At 32.0% G+C, this 12,673-nt stretch overlaps 1 protein-coding gene across 1 annotated transcript; it reads left to right on the plus strand.

The window, feature by feature from the left end:
* Positions 1-8,587: 8,587 nt before the first annotated feature.
* On the plus strand, positions 8,588-9,991 carry LOC127117473 (E3 ubiquitin-protein ligase ATL42). Its single transcript, XM_051047503.1, has one exon. It carries the CDS (start codon positions 8,671-8,673, stop codon positions 9,829-9,831), a length of 1,161 nt encoding a protein of 386 aa, XP_050903460.1. The 5' UTR covers positions 8,588-8,670; the 3' UTR covers positions 9,832-9,991.
* Positions 9,992-12,673: the final 2,682 nt, after the last annotated feature.

Here is a 12,673-nt window from a genome sequence, read left to right on the forward strand (position 1 = left end):
TTGAGAATTGAGTAAATAAATATCATCTTCATTGTTAGTAATTTGCGTTAGTTATTGTTTTAAAAATTGGTAGATGAAATTCGATGTGACAATGCCGATAAAATGAGCAATTTAAGATAATGTCAAAAGAAACTTGAAGATTTGTTGTCTCAACTAGGTTTACAAAAGACATTATGTTAAGCAAAATCGATAGACATGTCAACCAAACACAAATTGGTCAAAGTTATATGAGAATGTTGCGGGATTGATACATCTATGTGTATCAGACGAGATGATGTATTATATCCCGAACCTAACATTTTTGAATGCGATTTGATTTGAAAGTCAGTAAATGTATAAGGTGTTGATGAAAAAAGTATTTGTGAAACATCAACTTTATTGTTTGAAGATGTCAATAAATGTCTAAGGTGTTGATGAAAAAAGTATTTGCGAAACATCGACTTTATTGTTTGAAGATGTGTGAAGGACTTGATTTGCAACATGTATATACTTTTAGCATTATAATTATTAATCTGGCTAGACTTGTGGTTAAGGTCAATGAAGAAGACATGACAATTATACTGTAATGCCCTTTACTTGTTCTTATGACCATTTAGTGGCCACTAATTTCTATCGAAAAGACATTATCAGTTTCGATGTAATTGTTCTTACATATATATAAGAAAGAACTCAAGGTGAAGATTTATATGTGGAGGGAGGCTAAGATTATGGGCAAAACAAAGGTAAGAAGGTTTTTGAAAGAAGACTTCTAAATTTAAGAACATAAAAATAACAGTGTTTTGTTACAAACTAATCGAACATTGAAATAGAGTGTCCAAACTAAAAGAAAGCATGACTCATTAAATTTTACGAATGTGATACAAATTAATGACTCATGTAGTGAAGGATTTATACTTTATGCACAAAGTGTCTTTTGTAAACCTTGTTTAGTTGACAAATTCGTAACTCTTATTTGACATAATCTAAAATTGCTTGTTATATCGAATCTTCTCACATCAAATTTCACATCAGAGTTAACCATCATTTGATACTAATCGTTAGAGGTGTAACAAAAGAGAAAATAAAAATGCAAATTGTAAACAATGGAGACAATAATTATTTAGCAGATCAACAAGTGTGTCTACTCTATGAAATACTTAGGGGTGTGCCCCACACCTCTTGAAACTCGAAAATATCATTCATGCGTCCGAAGATGCATCTACGAACGCACCTAAAATCACACAAACTTGTGTCTTTCTGATATTCGCTCCATTTTGAACAAAATATGATCTGGAGAGGCATCTACGAATATTATTTTGGTATTTTCAGAGATGCATCTCCGAAATATCTCCTGAAGTCATTTAAAGGCATATGACAGGGGGATATTTCAGAGATGCATCTTTGAAAATCCTCTGGATGCTTTCAAGGCAACAACACTGTCCCGACATTGACTTTTTTTAGACAACCATATTGTAGGTGATTTTAGGCTATAAATTAAAAAATGGATACACTAATTGATTCAAACATGCATTAAAAAAGTCAGACATTAATTAAAGTAAAATCGAAATGTGCAATATATGCATAACTTGTTCCAAAAAAATAAAAAAATACAATCAAATATAAACTATTTGGTCTGTCCAACCCCTTAGTTTCTCCTTCATCTGTACTGCAAAGCATTTCGTGCCTTGACAATCATGCCTTCTACGATGGCCAACTAGGGATTGTCTTCCTCAAAGAGTCATGCCTCTATGCGTGATCTCCCCATCTCCATAATACACCGACAGACCGCTGACACATCCTCGATGTGATCATCCCTAGCCTCAAGTACCTCCTGGTTAGCTGGCCTAGGTGATCTTCTAGTAGCATCTGGTGTCATGATAAGGTGTGACACCCTATAAAACCATGTCATGTAGCTGTTTGCATAAGTTTAATGTACAGGAGCCGACATCCTGTGATACTCCTATGGTACCAAATGACTCTCAAAATTCCCAAAGTATCGCATTAAGATCTCTGCGGCGGATGGTGGGAGGATCATACTCAAATAGGGGGTCTCAGAATAATATGCAAATAGCTAAACTATCACATCACTCGTTCGAGAAAATAAGGATACATTAGAACAAACCCACATGTCATCCATCTGAAGTATAAGAAGATGATGTCCAGCTAACGCGTCTCACGGTGATCGTCGTATAGGTAAAAGACAATGTCATATGGTACGTAACGACCAAGATACACTATGAATGACTCAATCACATTATTTACCATGTACGAGCTAAAGGTGGCAGCACGTGGCAAATCCTTAGTGTAGGTGGGCACAACTTCCCACCTGGTGATGCGAGGGAAGTGGGAGACAATCCATCCCTAAAAATGGTTCAGATAGAATATTAATAACAAGTGTGTAAAAAATGAATTCTGAAAATATTAGTAACATTAAATTACCATAAGCAACATACAACTTCATGTCATCTACTTTATTTTCCAAAGACATTCCTCGCCCAACTCCGAGTACTGGTAGACCAACCAGGAAACCCCATCAATTATACTCGTAAATCACCGTCAAGTCGATGAAGTACTTAAGGTAGACCACATCAATGTAGGTTGCACTTTTGTCCTAAAAAATGGACGTGGCAACCAGGAAACAGAGGTAACACCTAAATGCACAAGTCTGATGGTACTCAACCTGCATACCATCACCATCAGCCTCCACAACACACCGCAAGTGGTCCTTATAAAGATCTTCCAAAATTTTAAATCTAGCATGAACACCTATGGTGTCAGCTACCTCATTTGTCGCCTTAGTTGGGTCAACCCTCAAATATATAACCAACATGTCATTGGCTTCCTCTCGACTGAGCCTTCAGTGGCCTAGTAGTTTTCTCCTGATGAGAAGATCCGGGAGGCACGAGATGTCATCCATGGTGATGGTCATCTGTACAATAGGAATGTGAAAATATGACGTCTCTGAATGCCATCTCTCAGTAAATTTCGTCTGCATGCCATGGTTTATGGTCATGTACGCAACATCACATAAATCGGCAAGACCATAATAACATATAACATCCCTAAACTAATCAACATCGGGATGTACTGACTCCAATATCTTCCTACTGCAGTTTACCGATTTTAAAAACGGATGCTCCTGTAAAAAATATATCACCATCGCTATTGATTTAATTAGTTTAAACATATGTATTGAAAAAGTAAATAAACATACCTCTCCTTCTCAAACATGACTAGCATCAGGGTCTGCATAGAGATGAAGTAAGGAGGTGTCATATGGGCTTCCTAGATAACTCTGTAAAGGGGCATCAGCAGTGGGTTCCTCATGGACTTCAGGGGGCTTCAAGTGCTGCTTTATCATTTGGGGACTCGTGGTCCCGTGAAGTAGAGGCCAGATATAGGCGACTACGAGAAGTAGAACTAGATGGTTGGGAACCAGCGTTCTGAACCATCAAACAAGGTTTCATCAACTTGTAGCCTCGTGGTCTTGTTAGCGGCACTTTCATGTCGTACAAACGCAGTTTACGACACATGGTCGAGCCTAATTCTACTAAGGTTGTTTTCAGCCATTGCACCTGAGTTAAAACTAGATAGTCAAATAAAGAATGCAACCAAAATCCAGCAAGGTTTAAATTCGGAGATACATCTTCGAAAATAGTTCAAAAAGAATGCGAAGATGCATCTTCAGACAAAGCTGCAATTTTGCAGAAATTACAGAAACGTCATGGCTGCCATAAACTCCAAAAAAATCTTTCCAAGCATGTTCATTTTGGCTACCTGTTTCAATTGCACACTACTTAATGTAGCTTAAACATCTTATGTTTTCTAAAACATAATTCAAAACACAAAAAATGAATGATTTTTTTTTTGAAAAACTTATCAAATCTAAGTTGTAGATGAGAAGTTTGAATGAAGTAGAATGCAGTGAGAGGCTTCATTGGATCATAAGCTTGAATGGCTGAGGAAGAACACCAGTTGAGTTTTTTTTTAGGTTTAGTGAGTTTTCAGAAAATGAAGGAGGTAGAGGGAATGTTCTGGTGCTGGTTAATGTATTAAACGCGTCCGGAGATGTATCTCCGTACCACTAATTGAATTTTGAATTAATGGTGTTTACGAAGATGCATCTCCGGACTCATCTGTTATGCATACGAAGATGTATCTCCGAATTAAATTTTGATAAAATAAAGACTTCTCAACAATTTATACTGAAGAGTGTGTGGAAAAAGTGTGTTGAATATACATCTCTGGAGGCTAAAGACAATTGTGACTTTTTTAGAAGAAATAACCCAATTATTTAAATGAGTTAGAGTTTCTCTCAAACTTTAACTTATTAAAACTACGTATTTTTTATTTATATTTTTTTTATTTTATTTTAAAATATCACTATATATTTTTTTTAATTTAAAATATTACTTTAATTATTTTAAATCTAAACATGTTGGGTTGACCCCATTTTTGCCAACTTTTATTCTTGTTATCTTTTTGCCAACTTTTATTCCTTTGTTGTGTGCGTGTGTAATGATATAATATTGCATTTTTTATATACTCCAAATCTTAGCTATTACCAAACATGTTAGATAACCCTTCTACCTTTCTTTGTTATGAAGTCTTGAAACATTACAGCTTTAATTAGGTAACAGCAAGACAACCATGTCCTTTATTGTTAAGTGTATAATTGCCAAGGCAACTTTTTAATTGACATTTTTTCTTTTAACATTTTTTTTTTAAGTTTCTTAGGTTTGGTCAACAAAACTAATACAGTTAACTTGGCTAATGGCCACAATTGTTAATTTTCATAATTGGACAAAAATATACTAATAACAAGTTGTAAATGAAACAGAGTGAAGGATTCATGATAATAATAGAGTATTGATAGTACGTTAATTCCATGTAAACTTATTTGTCATTTTCTTCTTCTTTTTAAATATTCTAAGTTTTATCGGATAGAATTATTTTAGTTGATAATATTAAGTGATAGTAAGTGCGAACATTTGAACTTGGAACATTCTATTTTGATGAATATCAAATCAATATAATTTTTTTTTTTGCATAACATTTAAATCGTGAAATGCGGAGGTACAACACCTTTTAAATAATATTGAAAAAGTTTTAACAAGTTCAAGTAGTGCTTGAACTTATCATTAATGGTTGATTTGGTCAATATATCAGTTGCAATCTCTGGAATATGGATATTTTCAAGTAATATCTGTCTAAATGCAAATAATTCTATGATTTTGTAAAATCTCATATCAACATGTTTGATTTTGACGTAATATGGATATTTTCAAGTAATATCTGTCTAAATGCAAATAATTCTATGATTTTGTAAAATCTCATATCAACATGTTTGATTTTGACGTGATACACTTGATTATTCGTTAAATAAATGGTAGATTTCTTTGACAACCTCAACTACTTCCATGTACTTTGCTTTTCAACCGTAGACATATCCATTATGAATTGAATTGATAATTTCCAACAAATAAGTCAATCCACAAGAATAAAGATAGATTTCTTTATATACTTCATATCATCCATATCTAATATGTAGTCTGAGTCAACATATCATACAATTGAAGCATCATCGTGTTTAGTATTAAACATGATACAATGGCATGTATCTTTCAAGTACCTGAAACTTTATTTGATTGTTTTCCAATAGCGTTTTCCTAATTTAGACACAACTTGAAAACTTGACTTACAACTTGTGTCAAATCTAGTCTAGTGAAAATCATAACATACATTAAACAACAAACATTAAAAGATGGACAAAACATTGAGATGACCTAGACGCATGATCCGAAGTTCGGTTGCATGACTATAAGACTCAACAAACACAACACCACCTACAACTTACTCCTTAACATTTTGTAGATGTTACTTGCATTTATATGTGCTTTCATCACTGCTTGGTGACCTTTATAATATCCATATCTCCATAAAATTTATAGGATAAATCATTTGCATGTAGAGTTAAAAAAAATCCATATTCTTTCTCAATTATTGACATAGGCCCTCAATAATAACATAGGCCCTGTCATCACTAAAAAACAAATAAAAAATTACTTAATCGTGGTGAACCACTCCAAATGCAATGTCATATGGTAAAAACATCCATAGTAAAAATCTATACTATATGAAACACAAAGTATATATCCTTCTTTGTTGGAGTCATCAAATTGGATGATGTTCATATAAATTAATGAGTTTCTGCTTTCTATTTGGACAATCCCTATTTCGATGCCTGATCTATTTATAACTAAAACTCTCCATTATTTTTCTATTCTTAGATTTAGAACTATACTTTCAAAAATATTCTTTACTTTTGTTCTGCCCATTATCCTGGTCTCCCTTAACGTACATACCTTCACCTTTGAAAATGAGACAAGAATGTAGTTGTAATTACATAGAGACTGACATATCTTTTTTAGGTAAAAGTGGCCACCAAATAGTTATAAGAATTTGTAATGAACATAACAATGTAATTACATTATCTTCGGCGTCGAACTTAACCTCAAGTTTCACCAGATTAGTTATTATGATACTAAAGGTATAAACATGTTGTTACAAATCGAATCCTTCACGCATCTTCACACAATATAGTCATTGCTTCGCGATCAATTTATTCATCCACATCTTGAACATATATTGACTCTCTAATTTATCTCTAACCACATTCGAAGATGTTAGGTCCAAGATATAAGATGCATCACCTTATTTAACACACATATGCATATCAATCCTTCACCCCTCTCTTACAACTTTGACCGATTCGCATCCATCATGTCTGTCAATTTCACTTAATGTAGTGTCTTTTAAACCTAATTGAACTAACAAATCCTTAACCTTTATTTGACATAAACTAAAATTACTTGTTCGACAAAACCTTGCCACGTTAAATTTTGTATTAGAGTTAATTGTCATCAAATGTTAGAGTAGCAACTAGTAATAAAAGAGAAAATTAAAATTAAAATGAAAAACAATGAAGATAAATTATGCAATTCGATCAAGTGTCTCACTCTAAAAATACAGAAAAAATTTAATTCATTTGAATGAATACAATTTTTAATATTACAAATCATATATTTAATAGTACTTTTCTTATTACAAGAATGTGACTTTCCCATGCTCTCTCTTATGTGACTTTTCTTAATTTTCCATGGATTATTTTAGTTGATTAATATATCATAATATATTTTGAATGGATGTAGCATTTATGGTGAGTTAGAATCCATGTTTTCATGTGCCTAAGCTTCAAAGGAAGTTGCCAAGGTAGACTTTGTTGAATGTGATGTGGTAACAACTTTTGTCATTTTCATAAGTTTTCAAATATATGGCGTTTGAATTCTTTCCATTCATTGCTAAGACAAATTAAAAATTACGTTAATACTTAAAGGAACAAATATGTCAAAACTCTTATACTTAACTAAAAATCATGAATTCAAAACGACTTTAAACAGTGTTAAACTTTTTAAACCAAAAATCATGAATTAGAATTCAGCATTAAATAATGTTAAATTTTGCAGTTTAATATATTAAATTAAAAAACATGAATCATTCAATTTCATGAATATCACATCATCAAAACATATTAAGTGTAATTTAGTTACACTCTTCTTTTTGTGACTTTACTACCTTTGACATTTTGATTTATATATACTATCTTGTAATGAAAATATATGAAAAATTTTAAATTTTATCTCAAGCTATATATAAATAAAAAGATGGCGTGTGGATTTGGCAATATCATGTATTATGCATGACATGATATAGACATCTACTAAAGTCAAAACTCAGAGTTAAATGCAACCATGGATCACTCTACCTTTCCATCACTACTCAAATTTTCAATATTATTTTAAAGGAAGAATCAAATTAAGACACTAAACCTAGTCCAACAAGAAACCAAGAAAACCGACACAAGGGAGGGTTGCCATTTGGGGTAGAATCATATAATAATGTTCATGGACACCAAGCAGCCCTACATCAAAAATTATTGGAGTAATACTAAGGAGGGTTCAACATTTTTCTTGGCATACAATTATTTAAAATATTATTTAGAAATATTTTTTTGTTAAAATAAAATTGATAATCATAGAAATATTTAATTGCAGACGTAGATTACACTATATTAATTTATTTTTAAAAAAATATTAGTAAATACTTTTGTCAATAGATGATTAGATAAAAAATATAATTATATATATATATATATATATATATATATATATATATATATATATATATATATATATATATATATATATTAAATATTTTTATGTGCAACTGAAAAGATTATAATTCTAAAGTGAAAATAATCACACAATAAATATAGTAAAATAATTATTTTTTATTAGACACCCGACTTAAAATATATTACACCAACAATTTATAAATAAACCCATAAATATACACACAAAAACCATCGATTATAATTATAAAAAAAATTATATATATATATATATATATATATATATATATATATATATATATATATATAATATAATATAATAGTATAGTATCAACGATAATTGACACGTGTCAAACACCTTATACCTCTTCAAATAAGTATTTTAAAATTAAAAATTAAAAATCAACTCTAAAAATTATTAAGCTTTAAAGCTTCCACTCACCCATTAGAATTTATTGATTTTTCCTAGAGAGTAGAATGCTTAGGGAGAATTAGAAACCATGAATCATCTTGGTATTACCCTATTGACCCTCTCAATCTTATTCATCAATCATGTTAGAGCGCAAATATCAAGTTCATCTTCACAAGATGCTGTTTCAAATTTCCAACCAAGTCTTGTTGTTGTCATATCAATCCTAGGTCTTATGTTTGCATTAACATTCATTCTTCTCATTTTTGCCAAAGTATGTCATCGTAGACAATTACTTCCTCTTGGTGATGATCCAAATAATCAATTATCAACATTCATGAGATCAAGGTCAAGATTTTCAGGTATTGACAAAACAGCTATAGAGTCACTTCCTTTTTTTAGATTCTCTTCTCTCAAAGGCTCAAAACAAGGGTTAGAATGTTCAATATGTTTGTCAAAATTTGAAGATATAGAGATTTTAAGATTATTACCAAAATGTAAACATGCTTTTCATATTGATTGTATTGATCATTGGCTTGAAAAACATTCAAGTTGTCCTATTTGTAGACATAAAGTCAACATTGAAGATGAAACAACCTTTGCATATTCAAATAGTTTAAGGATGTTGGTAAGTGATGAATCAAACATAGAGATCTTTGTCCAAAGAGAAGAAGAAAAAGAAAGTCAACATGGTTCATCATCAAGATTTAGTATTGGAAGTAGCTTTAGAAAAATTGGGAAAAGTAGTATTAAGGATGAAGAATCGCTCATACAAAAAGAATGTGATCACACGTATCAGCATCGTGTTGATGACTCCGGTAACACTTTCAATCAGAAGTGTCGGTGTTACAGAGATTTTCACAAACACAATCATCAGATTACTATATCTGATGTTGTGTTTAAGCATAGATGGAGTAATGTTAGTTCTTCGGATCTTATGTTTTTGAATTCGGAGATGATTAATGCTACATCAAGTAATAGATTCAACAACATGGAATCGGATTTTCATGATGGAGAAAAATATGTGAAACATGATGATGGTGAGAAAAGATCAGTTTCAGAAATCGCTAGTGTTTCTAGATTTAGAGAATTTGATATGAAGAAAAGGGTGTTTGGAGATTCTTCATTGGTTGAAAGTGATGTTAAAGAGGAGAGAATGAGAAAGCTTTGGTTTCCAATTGCAAGAAGAACAGCTGAATGGTTTGTGAATAGAGAAAAAAGGTCTCAACAAAAGTCATTTGTAGATGTATAGTCCAATTTTCACCTTCCTAAGGTACATAACATATGTTAGTTCCAATAGATTTTATGTTGTTATGTTGGATAGTATATAATTAGTATCATGGTTATAAACTGCGGTCAATAACGTGATAGATTTAGATGTTTATGCACATTTATTATTATTATTATTATTATTTCTTTGTTTCATTTATTCTTATTATTTGCATAAAACTTTGTTAGTGTTTTTCCATACTATAAAAAAACAGAAACACTGGTAGAAATAAAATTGAGTTATATATATATATTTTTTTTTCAATTTATTTAAATGATATTGGATTAAATTACAACATGATAGCTTAATAATGTTGCTGTGAGGAATAATCTAAGACATACTTTATATGCCTTCCATTATGTTTTGCTTAAGATATTAAATTGTGTATAATTAACAACTGAACTTAAGCAGCAAGTAGATGAAATTCAACCCTGGTTTCATAAATAATTATGTTGTCTAGTATAAAATAACAAAATACTTGTAAATAAGATAAAATTGAAGTGTCTAAAATATCTGTGTCTTTTCTAATAGGTATCAAACGTTGACATTTGAATAAAGTATAATCGATAGAGATTGATTTTAATTTTTGTTTTCGAACACAATCTTTAAACTGTCTAATTGGATCATTCGTTATAAGACGAATGGAGTATTCATGAAATATTTTTGAAACCAAGAAAGAGGGCAGTCAATTACTTGTGTCCGAATTATGCATGAATTCATGGAGAAAACAAGCAAGGTATGCAATTCAAATACGCAACAGGTTTAATAAGCTCAATGTCATTGTCTTGACGGCAGAATAAATTATTCTATTTATATGGAAAAAGATATATATGGAGCTCAGCGTTAAAAAAAATTGAAATTTATTTTGAGCTACAACCGTGACATTAATTTAATAAATCATAAAATATTATTAAGACAAATTCTTATAGTTTAAAGATATTGATATTTGGAGTATTATGAGTTTTTCAAATAGTTTACACAAAAGTCATCTAAAACGCGTATTTTATGATAGAAACGTAATTATTTCTATTTAGAATATAAAATTGATAGGAGGTTGTTGAAATTAAAGGTAGAAGAAAGTCTCTTATATAGTGGTGGAGGTCTCTAATAGACGGAGAAGTAGTGTATGGTGTATATGTAAGATTATCATTTCAACTTTTAAGTAAGTGAAGTCCGTGAGAAAAAACTTACAAGGATGTAGTGAATTGTACCTTGGTGTGACGCGGAATCAACGACAATTAGAATCGCTTTCGGTGAGCATGACGCCCTATGCAGGGGACTGTTGGATGGATTCCAATGGTTTAGATGAGCATTGTGCCCGACTTCAGTGCATGGTTCCTTAACGTGAGTATGCATGTTTGTCAACTTCAGTGGCCAGAGATTTGAATTTGGATCTTCATATTGGGCATTTTGGCTAGTCTGAAATAGTTGTCTCCAAAGTCCTTGTTATTGGACACAAAGTTAGCATTGTTGTTGTGAGATTGTTGAGTTTGACCTCAGGAAAGATCAATTCATAAGAGCCATAACCACTAGAAGAGTTCTCTGAGTTTTTTTTTTGTGTGTGTGTGTGTGTGTGTGTGTGTGTGTGTGTGTGTGTGTGTGTGTGTGTGTGTGCTTGTGTGTGTGTGCGTGTGTGTGCATGTGTGTGCGTGTGTGTGTGTGTGTGCGTACATGTGTGTGTGTGTGTGTGTGTGTGAGAGAGAGAGAGAGAGAGAGAGAGAGAGAGAGAGAGAGAGAGAGAAATGATAAGCTGAGTGAGAGTTGTCATCTCTGGGAACACACTCATTAAAACGTCACTTTGGAGAGTGCTTCCACATGGACCTATGCATCCAGGGTATGAAGGCGAGGTTTTTGGACGAGTGTCATTATGGAACTGAGGCCAAGTATGCATCCTTGATCGTACCTATTGATATTCCCTTAATTCCTGACCGTAGGTCTCGACATTTTTGATTGCCTATAAATTAAAGTAATGTAGTAAATTTCTCATTTCATTTAATTTGCTTTAAAGTGCCATATGTTCCTTAGTCTTCCCAAAGATTTTCATACTCTAGTGATTTCTCTGTGTGGATGGTACTAATTCAAAAGAACCCATGGAAACGAGAAATCCCAATATGGATGTGGTTGTTGAGGTAGTAACTACTCCCTTTAGGATTGACATTAGAGAGTTCACTCGTTGTTTTTCCTTTCCTTAACTCCCAACACCAAACTCGAAAACTTTAGATATTTATAAAGATGAACTAGGGATTTGTTTGGATGCGAAGAGAAAGAAGAAGGAAAGAAAGTAAGGGAAAAGAATGTTGAAGGGGTGAAATGTGTAGAAAGTGAATGGAAAGTAATATGGTTTTTAAGTTGTTTAGTATGAGTGAAAGTGAATAAAAAGTGATAGGAAAGAAAAGTATTTATTTCAAAATTACATAAATACTCATGCTTGAACCATGAGATATTAGAGTTCTTTTTGTCCTTTTACATTTTATCACTCTTTCATTCAATTTTCTCTCTATTTTTTAGTGGAAACATTTTTAAGGTGGACTCCAATGAAAATATTATTTCCTTCCTCTATTTTGTGTAAACCAAACAATGAAAAGATTTTGAAACTTGAGTTTTTTTTTCCTTAAACTTTCTTTCCACCCTCTTTCATTCGAACCAAACATACCGTAAAGGCCCAAGTCTTCATTAAAGCCTTCACGCATCTTAACAACTATGAACCTAGGGACAAAGAGGTTAGATGGTGGATAAAGTCCCAAACACATTTTTATACTCATGGTCATTTTTTTCTATTGATAGTGAGGCTGAGATGGTATGACGTGCCTTAACTGGGATGTAA

Source organism: Lathyrus oleraceus, chromosome 1, assembly GCF_024323335.1.
Source record: "Lathyrus oleraceus cultivar Zhongwan6 chromosome 1, CAAS_Psat_ZW6_1.0, whole genome shotgun sequence".
NCBI classification, from domain to species: Eukaryota; Viridiplantae; Streptophyta; class Magnoliopsida; order Fabales; family Fabaceae; genus Lathyrus; species Lathyrus oleraceus.

Bases quoted from the DNA above. Each gene is read 5' to 3' on its own strand.
- LOC127117473 (XM_051047503.1), top strand. From the start codon at position 8,671: ATGAATCATCTTGGTATTACCCTATTGACCCTCTCAATCTTATTCATC.